This window comes from Salvia splendens, chromosome 8 (genome assembly GCF_004379255.2).
Source record: "Salvia splendens isolate huo1 chromosome 8, SspV2, whole genome shotgun sequence".
In the NCBI taxonomy this organism is placed as follows: Eukaryota; Viridiplantae; Streptophyta; class Magnoliopsida; order Lamiales; family Lamiaceae; genus Salvia; species Salvia splendens.
Window position 1 is genome coordinate 6,530,955 of NC_056039.1, and position 16,893 is coordinate 6,547,847.

Here is a 16,893-nt window from a genome sequence, read left to right on the forward strand (position 1 = left end):
GAGGGAGCTGCTGGGAGTGAAGGAAGAGGGAAGAAGCGTCGATTTTTCATTCATTCAAACACGCATGAGCTTGATGCGTGTTTAATTAAAACACGCATGAGAGTAACGCGTGTTTTGTATACACGCAAGAGACTATCGCGTGTTTGGTTAAAACACGCAAGAGGCTCACGCGTCTTTCCTATCACTGGAAATATTTTTTTTCCGGGTACAAATGGCGGATATCATCTCCCATGACGTACATTCGTGGAATTTAGCCTTCTTCTTCCCATAATGAGAGCAATTAAGCTTCAACTTGTCATCTTCGGTTCGCTTATTCCAATTCCTGTTGTTCCCGCCGCCGCTGTGTTGAGAATTGTTACGGTGGGGGGTTTTGATTTTGCCATGGTTGTGTTACCTCTAGCCCGGCGCCAATTCCCTGCGGGCTGGGGTCTTCGGTTTGTAGGACATCGGATCTGGCGTCCTCTGGCCGGAGGATAGCATGAGCGACTTCAGTTGGGGGAAGTGGTTATGTCCTCAAAATCTCCTTCTTGATGCTTTCGTATTTGCCGTTTAGGGCAACGAGCAATTGAATAGCTTATATTCTTGTTTCTCAGTGTTGTACATGTCGATGTCTTCTGCATATTTCATTGGATTTGGATGCCTCCGATCTATGGAAATCCAGATGTCATTCAACTTTGTCCATAAGTCCTCCAATGATTCATCCTTCTGTTTTAACGTGATTGCCTTTATGTATAGGTCATACACTTGAATCTTGTCTCCTCCGCTGACATATGTGACTTCCAGGCTTTTCCATATCTCTTTGGCTGTTGGGTATTGGGAGCACGACTGACTAGTTTCTGTTTGACATTTCGCGTCAACCACGTGACTACGTAGTGGTCTGTCTGCTACCATCTTTCCAAGGCTAGGTCGGTCTTCGCCGGAGGGGGTGGAACTCCAGTGATGTGAGCTATCATACCCCTTCCGCTGAATGCCGCCTTCATGAGAACGGCCCAAAAGGCGTAATTCTCACCATTTAGTTTCCCGCTGATGATTAGTGGTGATGAATCGATTCTGTGGGTTTCAGTCTTTGGATCTGGCTGATTTGTGAGTACAATTTGGTTTTGGTTGTGCGCTATACTTGAGCGCATGAACTCGGCAAACATTCGATCAAATTGCTCTGTTTCCGTTGGTTTTGGTTTCTCTTTGCCATCTGACATTTTTGCTGGTTTTTATAGGATCTGCCGGGTTTTGGTTAGAGGGTTTGAGATTGGTCCGAGACAGTGATGAGACTACTCTGAGTCTCACCCCTGCTCTACCCCTGCTCTGATACCATCTTGAGTTGTGTATCAGGCATATTTTGGGAGTTTGAGGGAGAGAGACAGTAGAGAGAGTAGAGAGATCGATAATTCCTTGATGTATATTGTTGTACCTTGTGTTCCTTTAAATAGGTATTACAAGTATGAATACAAGGAAGAATATCAATCTAATTATAATGGTATCAATTTCCCCGCTAATTATATCAATCTATTCTTGGGGAATTATTGTGAGTGACCCCCTCTACACGCCTTTCCTTGTTTAACACATAGGGATGGAGAGATTAATATTTATGGATATCATTACTAGTATTTTTCATTCGTATGAAAATTGAAATGACACTATTTTGATGAGACAAATAAAGTAATATGATTATATACATTCATATATCTACATATAAATATTATATATTACATGAGTACATCAAAACATAAGTATATGAGATTAAGTGAAAATACAATGCACTACACCAACTGTTCAGCTAATTGATTGCTTAGAACCGATATTCTACAAATATGTCTGTAAAATTTGTTTGCTACCCAAAACAACCCTTTAATCACCTTAACACAACCTATCACCGCCGTCAAATAATACAACCACCACCCTAAAACGTCCGCCGCTTCCACACGCATCCCCAGTTCCGTCCTTCTCCGCAGCATCGCTGCCAGCGCCTCAACCTCTCCCCTCAACCTCCGCGACGACACATACCCTAACGCCGCCGCCAAAACCGCCTTCTCCGCCCACCCGAATCCCGAAACCGCCTCGTCCACCACCGGCTTCACCACACTCCGCCTCCACAACACCATCATTTCATGCACTCCCAACACCAAAACCAGCCTCCTCGCCGCGACCAAATTCCCGCCGCCGCGTAAACTCGGGTCGGTGCTGATGGGCAAATCAAACCCTAAATTTAGGCAAATTAGCATCAAGAAAAGCATGACCCATGCTTGGCTTAAAAGGCGCCGTTTGCTGATTAAAAAATAGAGGTTCTTGCCGGTGAAAATTTATATGTAAGTTGCGACAACAACGGCGGAGACGAGCAAGCTGAAGATTAGGGTTGTCTTGGAGTGCAAGAGAAGCGATGTGGGAAAGGGGATTTTTCCGTCGCGGTTGATGGAGGAGAAGCGGGCTGCGGAGAGACGGGAGAGGAGGAGGAGGAGAGAGAGCGGCGGGTGGAGACTGAGGGCGGTGGTGGCTAGAATTACGCAACACACTTTTGCGGCGGAGGCGCCACCGCATTTTTCCTCCGGCAATATTTCTTTAGAAGAAGACATTAATTAGTTTGAGATCAACTTTATTTTGTTTAACATCTATTGCTATTGCAGGTGCTCAATCATAGTTGCAATTTAAAGCATTAATTTGGTTCTTTTTTTATAACATTTTCATATTTTATTCCATGTTTCATAGTTTAAATCATGGTATTTTGTTATGTATATATTAAATATGCGATGTATAAATTGATACGCGATCGTGACAATATAATTCTTTGTCACTCAAAGTGATTCTAACTTGATTACGATCTTAATTTAAGTGTTAATTTTTCATAGTTGGTTGGAAGCTAAAATGTTTAGTACACTATCTTCCCTGACCTTCGCAATATATATGGAAACACTAAACAAACTTACATTTTTCTATGTTATGTTCCTCCTATATATTTAATTTATATGCTGTAATGTAATATGATAAAAATTAGTACAGTATATTATCTATTTATTAATTTATTGCTACTAAAAAAAATATTTTTAAATTATTTTGTTTTGAGGTCAAGTAAATATTCAAAATTTTAAATTATTACAATACTTTGAGGTCAAGTTATTTTGGTTTGAGTGAAACAAAAGAGGCATGTATATGGCGACTTACTAGCTAGAGACCTATCTATTTCTTATAAATATTTATTATTGTTTAATTTTCAGAGATGACTTGCTCTTTGAGCATTCATCCCTTAATTAACGAAACCGAAAAAATATTCTCGCTTTAACGATGTCACGAACATTCGATTTTATGAGTCAATATTAATAATTTATAAAATAATGATATATATGTGGCTTCTTTTCAGAGGAATGCTCCAAATTAAATAATTATTAGTATCCCATCCTATAACTAGTTTATAATATTGCATAAAATCTATTTAATAAATCGGACATCACCTTTTATCTAGACATTGTTTACTGTGACACAGTACTCATGGAAATCAAATGTGTCTTTAAAATGCAAGTTATGCAACAATTGTAACATTTTTTCAAAAATTATATTTTTGCCGTGGAAATGTACACAGAGACTAATACTCCCATACTTAGAAATTGTCGATGCGTTTTCCACTTAGAAATTTGAAGCATAGAACTTAGAAGTTAAGAAACCAAACATGAATTAGACATGCATATTAGTATCTATAGAGAGAAATATCACCATACTCTCAATCCATAGGGGTGGGTACATAACATTTCCATAAGAATATAGTACTCCTAGTTTTAAAAATAGTATTCACATGAAAACTATAATACTAAATTTTCACGAAATTGCACATGCATTTATGATGATAATATACGATGATATGTATGTATTCACATACACAAACGAGTGGGGGAATGCACACATGTACAAGAGTCCCTACCTCTTTTGGAACTATTGGTTTGTCTATTGTTCCACAGTTGCATCATAACAAAAATGAAGTTATCTAGAATTTGACAAACACTGCAATATTTATGAAGTTGTCCATTTATAATTATAGTACTATCTATTTAATTCCACACCTACCTCTCACCCTACCCCAACCAAATCCACTAGCATAGGGTGTGGATAACCTATCCCTATTTTAAAGGAATTTGTAAATTTTTTGGCATTTTGCTTTTCATGGAGGAAATTATATGTATGTACAACTTGCAGTAAATTAGGAGTATTTAAACTGGTAAATGGTGATAGTAGGATTTACTTTTTTATTACTATTAGTTTAATTAATGTTCTCTTATTTAAGAACTTTTTCAGTTAACTTTAATTATTTAATTACATGAAAATTCAATGTTTTTTGCTCATATCTACAATATTTATTATACATATATGTTAGTTAAAACATTTATATTCATGATTTATGAAGATTAATAAATTCATAGTCGTCACTTGATTAATGCGATCAGCAAATCAAGTTGTCCATACATGTGCTTGACATCGGATTTTATAACCGATAGCAAATATATATTGGTTCAATTGCATCCCAAATTTTTATTCATGATGTAACCAGTTTAGATCTATTTGAATAAAACGTTATATATGGTGTAAATTAAATTAAAACTACTCCTTCATTGCTAATAGTATATAATATGCCGACATTTTATTAAAAAGTCGTAAATTTGAATCAAGCTTAGATTCAGACATTATTTTACTACTTACATTTGTCACTGACAATATGTGAAATCAAACGTACACGTGAATTAAAAAAAATGAATGGAGGCCAGCAATTACATATCCATATCGAGAAGCATAGAAAATCATGATAACTTTACATAAATTGACGATCCAGATTCCAGATAAAAAGGAAAATGTTACAGCATGTTGTAGAAAAATGAATTCTTTAACTTTCACATGTACTGGAGTTGTCGGACCATTGCAATTATATCTAACTTTTTATTATATTCATTGCAAAAGAATATATTTACCATCGGTTATTCAATCTATTGATGCTTCACCATTGGTGCAATATATTTGACTTAGTATATTACTACCTCCGTACCCCAAATATTATCCTACTTTGATACGGCATGAGTTTTAAGAAATATAAGAGCGTCTCCAATAGCGGCGAGCGCACCGGCTCGCCAAACTATTGCAGCCGGCGGGCGCCAAATCGGCGAGAAAAACGGCGAGCGCTCGCCGATCGGCTGGCCACTATTGCAGGCTCCCGATCGGCAAGCGGAAATTTTAATTTTTTTTATTTAATGTTTCTCTTTTATAGAGACATCCGTGAATATTTATGTTCCACTTTCGATGTGGGACAAACTCATTCTTGATTGTTTCTCTTTTATAGAGACATCCTTGAATGTTTTATGTTCCACTTTCGATGTGGGACAAACTCATTCTTGGTTGTTTCTCTTTTATAGAGACATCCTTGAATATTTTATTGTAACATCCCAAAAATAATCCTAGACGGAATTTACTGTTTTAGGTAAGAAATCGACGATCAAAGATTTTTGGTGAATAAAATCGATATTACAAAAAGTAATAATTGAAAAATGTATTTGAAATAATTTTTATAAATCTAAGATATGATGTATTTTATGAATTTATGTTAGTATGTGAATAGAATAAATAGAAATTAGAATATACATGGTAATTAAATAGAGAAATAAACTAGTAGTAATTAGTTTAAACAAAACTAATCCTAGTTACCTAAACTAAAAGTGCCGTTTATTTTCTATCAATTAGGCATGACTTGGCTGCAATATTTAATTTAGTCTTGAAGCTAAAGAAAATTTTAGAAAAAAATGAGCTCTCAAGTGTATTACTAAAATATTTCCATGTGTTTAATTGAGGAAAAATATATCATTGAAGCTAATTTATTATATATATAAAAAGAAAAGAAAGGACATTTGGGAGATGGATTCACCCTTGCTATAGTGGGAGAGGAGGGGACTGCCATAGCCATTTTTTGAGTCTCCAAGTTTTCTTCAATTTATTTCCAAGATAATCGATGAATTGAATGAGTAATTCCGTAGAACTCGGCAAATCAAGTAAGCTCTTTGTTTCTATACTATTTTTATGACATGAACTTTGTTATATAATGAGTTATACAAACTGGAAGTTTTGCCCCAATGGAGTAATAATGAGTATGTGATGTTTTAAACATTGATAGACTAGTTTGGTCATTAATTTGAAAGTTAGAATACCATAAATGGGAAGACGTATAAGAATCGAAAATAGTGAGACTAAAATTATTAATTAATGTTGAGCAATTGTTTGATTTAATTATAGTGATGATGCTGATAATGTGATTAAGCATGCTTTGAAATAAGAAATGAATATAATATGTATACTAAGAATGGGGAATGTCGGAGAAGTTGCATTTTAAGGAATTTACGTTATGAATTCTAATTGATTAATTCGAACGTAAATATCCCGTTTGGAAATGACTTGGACCATAACATGAATTTATAGAATATATGACAAATGATTAAGTATATTCTGAAAATTAGTTAGATTTTCTACTGTTGAAAGTTTTATGAATACAGAATGGACGCTAATGACAAATGGATACTAGGGAGGATGTAGTAAAGTGAATTTATTAGAATTTATATCTTTTGGTATATTTTAGAAAAGCAATTGGAATATTGAAGCTTAAGGATTGAATATTGTGATGACTAATGAATAAATGTGAGTATATGAGTGGATTTAGCATGGAAATGAGGAATAATTTAATGATTGAAGCATAATCTAATACCGGATAAAATGACAAGATTAAGGGGAAATTGAATTGTTGTTGTTAGTGAATTGATTGAGATGACTTGATCATGGAAATATGATTTGGAATGAATATGGATGTTAATGTGAAGTATTGAGAATTTACTAAATAAGATTGGTGTTGATAAAATATTAATTACATGTACATACTTTCTTGAATAGTAACTGAAGTCTTATCCACGTAATTATATAGTTTAATGATGAGAAATAAGTATTAAACAAAATGGGGTGTTACAATTATGTTCCACTTTCGATGTGGGACAAAACCATTCGTGGTTGTTTCTCTTTTATAGAGACATCCTTGAATATTTTATGTTCCACTTTCGATGTGGGACAAACTCATTAACGAGGATGTTGTAATGTTATTTTAATTTTAATGAAGTGTGTTTTTTTAATTTAAATAATATTATTGAATTTTCCCGTATCTGTATCGTAAATTTAATTCCGTATTTTGTGTGATTGTCAATTATTTGTTTTATATAATTTTGAGTGATGTGGCTAGGCTATTGCTGAGCTATTTGCTTGTCCTGATGATGTGACAGGAGGATTTTTAGTGCTGATGATGTGACATGAGAGGTTTGTGGCTGGACTATGGCCGGGCTATGGATGGGCTATTCTTATTGTGGATGCCCTAATAAAAAGTGAGTTGAAAAAGTTAGTGGAACATGAGTCCTATTTTTATATATTATTTTTATAATAAAATGTGAATAGGAATGAGTTAGTGGAATATAATGTCTACTATCAAAAATAGTAAAAAGTGAAATGAGACAAATTTTGTGGAACGGACGGAAATGGAAAAATGGGACAAACTTTCAGGGATGGAGGGAGTACGTTTGTAAGATATACTGTATTAAAATATTTGTAACAATTTAATTCCTAATTTGATAAGATGCTTCAAAGTTATATAATAAATATTTTGTCGTAATTGTGATATTAGTCATATTACGCATACAACTTATAGGAGGCATGGTATTCAGATCACACAAATCTGTATCAGACTTTTGGTATAAGGGCACCCATAATGGGGCGCCCGATGGCACGCCCTATGCTTGCCATCGTTCTCGGGCGCGGACGATGCCTCCATTGTGGGTACTCGCCATAGGGCGCGTCCTATGCCCACGCCCTAAGCTTCGGGCGCGGAAGAAGCGCGGACGATGGCCTATCGTCCGCGGCATCGGGCACCATTGTGGGCTCGGCGGACGATGGTTGTGGACGATAGGCCATCGTCCGCGGCATCGGGCACCATTGTGGGCTCGGCGGACGATGGGCGCGGATGATGTCACGCGTTTTTGAATTTTTTTTTCTCCGAAATTTGTCTATTTAAACCTCGTTTCTCATTCACTTGTTCATACGAACATCTCGCCTCTCTCATTTCTCTCATCTCTCACATTTCTACCTATCTCACATACCAAAATGAACCACGACGACGACACTAGTTCTAGATCCTCGGAGTCAGGTAGTCCGACCTCGGAAGCCTTAGATGCAGCCGTTGAAGAGGCCATGGCGGAATGCTTAGTCGAAATGTAGCGCGAGGAGGAGGAGGCGGCGGCGGCGGAGCAGATCCACAGGCCTATTCGACGTCGGACGATTGTCCGACACGACCACGCGGCAGCTCACCAACGTCTGATTGCAGACTATTTTGCCGAGCAACCACGGTGGGGACCGACCGTTTTCCGTCGCCGGTTTAGAATGCCGCGTTACCTTTTTCTCAGCATTGTCCGGACTTTGTCGTCACGTGATGAATACATGACGTATCGGGAAGATGGCGTTGGCAGACCCGGCCTTACACCGTTGCAAAAGTGCACGGCCGCACTCCGTCAGTTGGCCTACGGCACCACGACGGATATTTTTGACGAGTACCTCCACGTCGGGGAGAGAACAGGCCGGGAGTGCCTGAAGAGATTTTGTCGGGAGGTTGTGGAGGCCTACGGCGACACATATTTGCGCTGGCCGACTGTCGTTGATTGCCAGGGCCTGATGAAGATGCACGAGACGGCGCACAGCTTTCCTGGGATGCTAGGGAGCATCGACTGTATGCACTGGGAGTGGAAAAATTATCCGACGACGTGGAGAGGCCAATTCACTAGTGGATACAAGGGCAGCCACCCGACGATGATCCTCGAAGCCGTCGCTGACCATCGGCTCTGGATCTGGCATCCTTACTTCGGCGTGGTCGGGTCGAACAACGACATTAAAATCCCCAACTCATCAACCCTCTTCACTGAGCAATGCAATGGCAACGGCCCGGTCATCGAGTTCACTGCCAACAGGCGCCAATACCACATGGGGTACTACTTGGCCGATGGCATATACCCACGGTGGCCTGTTTTTGTGAAGACGATCAGCTGCCCAATTGTGAGAAGAGGGTTTTATTTGCACAAAAGCAGGAGGCGGCGCAGAAGGATGTCGAGCAGGCATTTGGTGTGCTCCAAGCACGGTGGGCAATTGTGAAAGGCCCGGCTCGTCTCTGGTTCAAGGAAGTCATCGCCGATGTCATGTATGCGTGCATAATCATGCACAACATGATAGTCGAGCATGAAGGTGGGACCATCACCGACTGGAACGATGATGAAGGTGCATCTAGCTCGTCCAGCACGGCGACCGAGCCCCCCGCTAGAGGATTACCGACGGGCTTCAATGAGGTTCTATCTAGACATGCCTCAATGCGCAACCAACAAGACCATGCACAGCTCATGAACGCCATGATTGAAGAAGTGTGGGCCCGTAACCGCCGTCGCTGAGTTTGCGTATTTTTTTTAATTCGTACTGTAATGTATTAATTTTTATAAATGAAATGAAGTTTTTCCCCAATTTTTGTAGTTATTTAAATATTCAAATAAAAGAAAATGTATAGGGTGCGCCTTAGGGCGCCACACTGCAGGTGGGAGGATAGGAGGATAAAAATGATGACCTGGCGGTGCATAGGGCGCGCCCGGTGCATAGGGCGCGCCTTAGGGCGCACCTAAGGGCGCCCCATTGCTAATGCTCTAAAGGGTCTTGTATTTCTATTTATTAAGATATTATGACATAATAAATTTATTAACTATCCTAATTACCTATAGCGAATAAGTGCCAACTGCCAAGGTTATTAAAATGCTTAGTCATTAACTACTTTATACACATTTTATTTAGTTTAAGGATATTGGTCGTAAAAATTACTATAAACTTTGGGCAAATTCTGGTATGATAAAATATGGATATTTATAAAATCAAGTAGTATCTCTTTAGTTTAAGTATTAATAAATTCAATAGGAAAAACCGCCGACAATCTTGGATACCCCTAATAGCTTCTCAAACATTCCAATATATCCCTAGTTTCACGTAATTATGATCGACCTCATTTGTACACACACACACACACACACACACACACACACACACACACACACATAATCAAACAGGTGAACATGAAATTGGGATTACTACTTTCAATTACGTACGAAAATATTAGTGCAACAAGTATATCATCCTATTAAAGAACATGTCCCTACTATTAAATGTGAATATCATATTGAAACAGTGTGGTTTTTACTCTGATTGAGGAAGTTGGGTGGTGTGGAAAAGTTATATTATCACTGTGATCAAAGTATGTGGATATGGTGTGTTGTGTGAAGGATCTTTATAGGTGTTTATTTATTGAGTGAAGAAAGATAGAAAGCAACTTGTGGGTTTTTATCCTCTCTCTCCTCTCTCTCTCTTATCTAGCTAGTGTGAGATTCTTGATTCATTTCCCCGTGTCTTTTTATTGCTTCTGTTTCTCCTTCTCCATTTCCAAAACCAAAATATCTCTTTCTGTGATCACCCTTCCATCTCCCATCTACACTGAAAAATGAGAGAAGGGAACATGCAAGAAAATGATGATCAGAGTCTTTCAGCAGCAGATCACACACATGCAAGCAAGAAAAGGTCACTATTTCTACACATACATGTCAAAATTTTGTTTTTAATTTGAAGTTGGAAACTTTCTTAGGGGTGTCAACTTATCTGCAGGAAGATGGGTGAAAGAGTTGTGGTTGCTGTAAAAATAGAGGGAAATAGTAAGAAACAGCAGAGAAATGAAGGGCCTCCATCTGATTGTTGGTCTTGGAGAAAATATGGCCAAAAACCCATTAAAGGATCTCCTTATCCAAGGTTCATTTCTCTCTCTTTCTCTCTCTCTCACACACATACACATAATCTTGTTTCACCCCCTCCATTTATTACCTTGTACTTGCTGTCTTGTAGTACAACTTTCTTGATTTTCCACACAAAACATGCATATTGGTGAGTGAAATTCAAAACCCTTGTTTGAAGGGTCTTGAAAATCAAAACTAGTAATCACATCTTTTTTCTCCTAAGTCACCTAGTAAATGCAGACTAATTGAGAATGGAGGTGTACAACTCTGCATGCAGAGGGTACTACAGATGCAGCACATCAAAGGGCTGCTCAGCGAAGAAGCAAGTTGAGAGGTGCAAAACAGATGCATCGATGCTGCTCATCACTTACACCTCCACCCACAACCATCCAGACCCTGCACCTTTCTCTCTCCCCACCAATCACTCTCCAATTCAACAACAAGAGCAGGAATTAGAGACAAACCCAGACGAAATCGAAGCCCCGCCGCCGAATTCCGGAGAGCATCTTCAATTCCCCCAATCCCCACCACCGAATTCCGGAGGCGGAAATCCCTTTGAGGAAATTCTTCAAACACCCGGCGTGCGCTACGAGGAGGAGGAGGAGGAGGAGGAGGATCTGGGTTGCGAGGTGCTGAAATCGGAGGAGAATGATTTCTACGACGAGCTCGAGGAGCTGCCCACTTCCTCCTTCTTCACGGCTTTCATGAAGAGCGGTTTCTGTGAGGAAAGGATTGCTGTAAATCTATCTTGAAAAGTGGTGTGTGTATGTGTGTGTGTTTTTAGGTGAAAAATGTTTGCTTAGTAGTAGTATGTGTATGTTCATATGGAAAAAGGAAAAGTGTGTAGTTTGCGTTGGCTCCATTTTCTGCCCCAGTTTTACACGTGCGAGCGGACTATCTATTTAAATCATCCTTAATTTTAATTAGAATTAGTATTGTTGTCGCAATATTTTGTTTGTGCTGCTAAGTATTTGCAGTAGAAACCATTGTCTCGAGATATGGCATTGTTGCACGCGAAAAACGAGACAGACTAAAAGTAGATAATTTATGAAGTGGTTTTTCATCTGTCTGTCGTCTTTACACCCAAACTTAGCATCTGCACAAGACTCACCTCATAATATTCACTTTTTTTTTTCTCTTTTTGATTAAATATCAATACTACTCCACTACTCCATATCTCAAATTTTAACCATACAAAATTATGTTAACCCATCACAGGACAACATTTTTAATACACAAAAGTTGACTATAGAGTTTGGATGTTGAACCCTAAGGGCATCCACTACGATGTTCCCCCACCGTTCCTTAAACTACTATTTGCGGGCTCCACTGTACTTTTTAACTCCATTCCTTGACTAAGGAACGGAACCTGCAATCCTCCGTTCCTTATCCGTTTCTTAACCGTTCCTTAAATTACTATTCATTCAATTTCATTTTTTATTTTTATTTCCAACTCAATTCAATTAAAACAAACACACTTCATTAAAAAACACACAACATAAAAAAATTACAACTTAAAATTCTAAAAAATAAAAAACACACAATTAAAATCCTAAAAAATTAAACGTTGCATAATTTAAAATACAAATTTAAAGAAAATTAAACATGGTACCCCAATCGGTAAACGTGTTGAGATCCCACCCGCCGGAGCCGCCACCGTCGGAGTTGCCGTCGCCGGACATTTTTTGATGAGATGTTAGATGAAAATTGGAGAGGAAATGAAGTTGATTTTAGGAAGAATAGATGTGTAGTTGTGTTTGAAATGAGGATGAATTAGGAGTATTTATAGAGTACAAAATAAAAAAAAAAGAAAAAAAACGGATATAAAACGGTAATATTACCGTTTACACATTTTTAATTTTTTTTTATAAATTCGATTTTTTTAAAAAAAGATTTATTGCGTCATAAATGGCGACGCCCACTCGCGGGCCGGCGAATGGGTGTCACGCACGACGCAGGGGCGCGCCACGTCGCCGAAGCGCGTGGCGACGCAGGCCGTGCCGCGTCTCGCGACGACGGCACACGGCACGGCCTGGGAACGGAACGCATGTTCGCAACGCGTCGCGCACCCGTTTCGTTCCTCCGGCACGAAACACGGAACTCGGGCGGCGCGCGTTGTGGATGCTCTCACAAATTCATTGTAGAATTAAAAATAATGATAATTTGAACTGTTTGAAAAAACAGTAGTACTAGTGTTTGGGATTTGGTGGGGGGCACAACAGCACAATGAGCACACGATTGGATTCTTACGATAACTAAAGTAGGAAAGTGGGACATGTTTCCCTATTCTGATAGCCACTATATGGAGTATTAGAACATCCACAATAGTGGATGAGCCAGAGGATGAGCGACCGGCGAGCCGCTCGTCCGTCGCGCTCGTCCACTATTAAGACCGGCGTCCCGCTCACGGACGACCTCTCGTCCGTCGGTTTTTGCGCTCGTCCATCGCGATGTCCGTCGTCTCGTCCGCTATTGTGGGCGTCCGACGGACGAGAGCAATTTTTTATTTTTTTTAAAAAAAAACTCTATATATACGGCTCGTTTCAGTTCATTTTCATTTGCACCACTTATATTAACGAGTTTCTATCTCTCTACTCTCATTTCTATTCAAGATAAATGGAGCACCACGACAACAACTCACCAGCCACTAGCGAAACACAAACACCCTCGTTCTCGGTTGGAAGTGGAACGGGCGTCCAGATGCCGAGGATGATGCCCCAGATGTCGGGGGTGATGCCGCTACAGTACTATAACATGTACGCTTGGCCCCAGATGGCAGGGATGATGCCCCAAATGGCGAGCATGAGTGCCGGCACGGCCTGGATGAGCGGGATGATGCCCCAGATGATGACTCAGATGAGCAGGATGATGCAGGGGCAGCCGGCCACTGCAGGGTCACCCGGGGACAATGTCTATCGCCACACTATTGATTTCTTTACAAGGGCATCCCAGACTTGTACTCCACTGGAGTCTTAGTACACTTCTGCTGAGACTTTCTCACTGGAGGAGTTGGGTCTATCTCCGGTTAGGGTGCCTCCCACTGAGAGTCCACCGTCTACAGGCCGTCGGGGTGGTTTGAAGAAAGGCAAGGGTAGAGGCAGGGGCCGCGGCAAGGGCAACGGGGTGGCGGGTGAGTCCTCGCAGTCGAGGGCTGGGGCGGAGGAGGCGGGGGCTGAGGTGGATGACGACTACGAGGAGACACGGTGGACCGTGTGGAGTGAGGAGTTTGTGGCTTTGTCAAAAGCCTGGATCAATGTCTGCGATGATCCCATTCGCTCGAGCAACCAGAGGATCGACAACATGTGGAAACGTATCTCCCAAGCCTATTGTTCGTTTAAACCGGCGAATGGAAGGTATCACATGGCTGGAGAATGCCGAAAGACATGGGACCGACTGAAGACCGTTGTCTCCCGATTTGTCGGCCTATACGAGAACAACGGTTGCATGCTTACCAGCGGCCAGACCATGGAGGATGCGAAGCGGATGGCGATGGCGGAGTTCCGCTTTATATTCTGGGCTGGCCTGCAAATTGGCCTGATGGTGTAGTGGAAGCCTGGTGGCTTTTAGACTATCAAGTATACATGAAAAAACATGTGCTCTTTTGTTTAAATATTTATAAAAAAACATTTGGTTGATTATTTTGTCAGGTATGAGTGAGCAGGATGTTGCGGAATACAGGAAGACCTTGGCTATCCGTGTTTCTGGTTTCGATGTACCACGACCTGTTAAGACTTTTGAAGATTGTGGATTCTCTGTGGAACTAATGAAAGCAATAGCAAAACAAGCATATGAAAAGCCTACACCAATACAGTGCCAAGCTTTACCTATTGTGCTTTCTGGAAGAGACATAATTGGAATAGCAAAAACGGGCTCAGGAAAGACTGCTTCATTTGTGCTTCCTATGATAGTCCATACTAAGGATCAACCTAAGCTAGCTAAAGAAGAAGGCCCCATTGGAGTGATTTGTGCACCTACCAGGGAATTGGCTCATCAAATATATTTGGAAGCTAAGAAGTTTTCCAAATTTTGTGGTATCCATGTGGCTGCAGTTTATGGTGGGATGTCGAAGCTTGATCAATTCAAGGAACTGAAGGCAGGGTGTGAGATAGTTGTAGCTACTCCAGGGAGATTGATAGACATGATTAAAATGAAGGCGCTGACCATGCTGAGGGCAACCTACTTAGTACTTGATGAAGCTGATAGAATGTTTGATCTTGGTTTTGAGCCTCAAATAAGGTCAATAGTGGGTCAAATAAGGCCAGACCGTCAAACATTACTCTTTTCAGCAACTATGCCTCGAAAAGTTGAAAAGCTTGCTAGGGAGATTCTATCCGATCCTGTGAGAGTAACTGTAGGAGAGGTGGGTATGGCCAATGAGGATATTACCCAAATTGTCCACGTGATGCCATCAGATGCAGAAAAGTTGCCCTGGCTTCTCGAGAAGCTTCCTGTAATGATAGATGAAGGTGATGTTCTGGTCTTTGCCTCAAAGAAGGCGGCAGTTGATGAAGTAGAAGCACAACTGCTTCAGGGAGGTCTTAAGGTAGCAGCACTTCATGGTGATAAGGATCAGTCTTCTCGTATGGAGATATTACAAAAATTCAAGTCTGGAATATACCATGTACTTGTTGCAACTGATGTTGCTGCTCGAGGTCTTGATATCAAATCCATTAAATCTGTAGTCAACTTTGACATAGCTAAAGACATGGACATGCATGTACATCGCATCGGAAGGACAGGTCGTGCAGGGGATAAAGATGGAACTGCGTACACCCTGATAACGCAAAAGGAGGCAAGATTTGCTGGTGAACTAGTTAACAGTTTGATTGCTGCTGGTCAAAATGTATCCCCAGAGCTCATGGATCTTGCTATGAAGGTAATTGACGGTTTAATTTATGCCTTATTGAGTAATATGGAGGAAAATACTTCATGTTTTGTGTTTTCTGGAACTGCTTGAATACTCATATTTACTTACATTTTGAAAACTAGAATAGAAAGAAGGCATCACTTGTCTCCACGATTATGTTCAGTACTGCTGGACCTTTTACACTCTTGTCTGTGTTCAACTGAATATTATGATTTACCTTTTAATTGATATTATCTGTGTGCATTACAGGATGGGCGGTTCAGATCAAAACGTGATGCACGAAAAGGAGGTATGGGAATTCTATATATGCAAAATGCTCATGATTTTCATAATATGTTGTTCCAACAGTTTCTTTGATAGTTTGGATTTCGGGAATAAAATGATGTTTTCTCTCGAGTGTCCATTTAGGAATCCATTTCTGTCAGTGAAGTTCCTGTCATATTGTGTCTCATATCATATATCATTATTTTAAAGAGCATAAAACAATGCAGGTGGTAAAAGAGCTAAAGGAAGGGGAGGTGGTGGTGGTGGTGGCGGTGGCAGAGGAGTTCGTGGTGTGGACTTCGGTTTGGGCATTGGGTATAATACCGAATCAAAGGCTGAATTAACCCCTGCACCTAGTCGTTCTGCGACAGTTAACTCGCTGAGGACAGGGGCAATGGCACAATTTAGAAGCAGTTTCGTACCTGCATCATCAACTTCCCAGGATCAATTCAATTCAGGTTCACGGCCCAATAATCGGCCTGTTTTACGTGGCTTTGTATCCGGTGGGACTATTGGGGGTGATATTCCTCCTGTAAAAGTACAGAGTGTGACACCTACAACATCTGCGTCAAATAATACCCCAAACTCGGGAGAAATTAGAAAGCAGACACATTCTGAAAGGTAGCACTCTAATGCTGAAGCTGAAATGTAGTTTTTATATCCATTTTATAAAACCCTTGCTAATTTGCCTTCATTTGTTCCCAAATTGACTTGCTTTCTGTTATGTGCTGCTATCAGAGACAACAAAGCAAGAGAAAGACGAAGGCCCTCTGGCTGGGATCGTTAGTGCATGATTTTGTTGCAAGAAGAAGTTTGTATTTCTTGTAAGTGCATTCCTCGATCGATACAATGTATTAGCAAAGTTCCTTATACGTAATTATCAGTGAGCGCTGTGTGTATCATCATCAT

General features: G+C 40.2%; 3 protein-coding genes across 3 annotated transcripts; 2 read left to right on the plus strand and 1 right to left on the minus strand.

Moving 5' to 3' along the window:
- Positions 1–1,757: 1,757 nt before the first annotated feature.
- On the minus strand, positions 1,758–2,231 carry LOC121745657. Its single transcript, XM_042139640.1, has one exon. It carries the CDS (start codon positions 2,229–2,231, stop codon positions 1,758–1,760), a length of 474 nt encoding a protein of 157 aa, XP_041995574.1.
- An 8,127-nt stretch (positions 2,232–10,358) lies between these two features.
- LOC121743113 (probable WRKY transcription factor 65) lies at positions 10,359–11,800 on the plus strand. Its single transcript, XM_042136300.1, has 3 exons — positions 10,359–10,644; positions 10,729–10,869; positions 11,131–11,800. Exons 1-3 carry the CDS (start codon positions 10,568–10,570, stop codon positions 11,603–11,605), a joined length of 693 nt encoding a protein of 230 aa, XP_041992234.1. The 5' UTR covers positions 10,359–10,567; the 3' UTR covers positions 11,606–11,800.
- Positions 11,801–14,496: 2,696 nt separating this feature from the next.
- On the plus strand, positions 14,497–16,824 carry LOC121745658 (DEAD-box ATP-dependent RNA helicase 24-like; the record flags this gene model as incomplete). Its single annotated transcript, XM_042139641.1, has 4 exons — positions 14,497–15,729; positions 15,970–16,009; positions 16,212–16,605; positions 16,723–16,824. Coding segments are annotated over 4 exons (1,716 nt in total), but the record flags the coding sequence as incomplete, so codon positions are not given.
- Positions 16,825–16,893: the final 69 nt, after the last annotated feature.

Coding starts and splice junctions, on each gene's coding strand:
- LOC121745657 (XM_042139640.1), bottom strand. CDS start 2,231: ATGCTTTTCTTGATGCTAATTTGCCTAAATTTAGGGTTTGATTTGCCC.
- LOC121743113 (XM_042136300.1), top strand. CDS start 10,568: ATGAGAGAAGGGAACATGCAAGAAAATGATGATCAGAGTCTTTCAGCA. Junction 10,645..10,728: donor ACACATGCAAGCAAGAAAAG/GTCACTATTTCT, acceptor ACTTATCTGCAG/GAAGATGGGTGAAAGAGTTG. Junction 10,870..11,130: donor AAAGGATCTCCTTATCCAAG/GTTCATTTCTCT, acceptor CTCTGCATGCAG/AGGGTACTACAGATGCAGCA.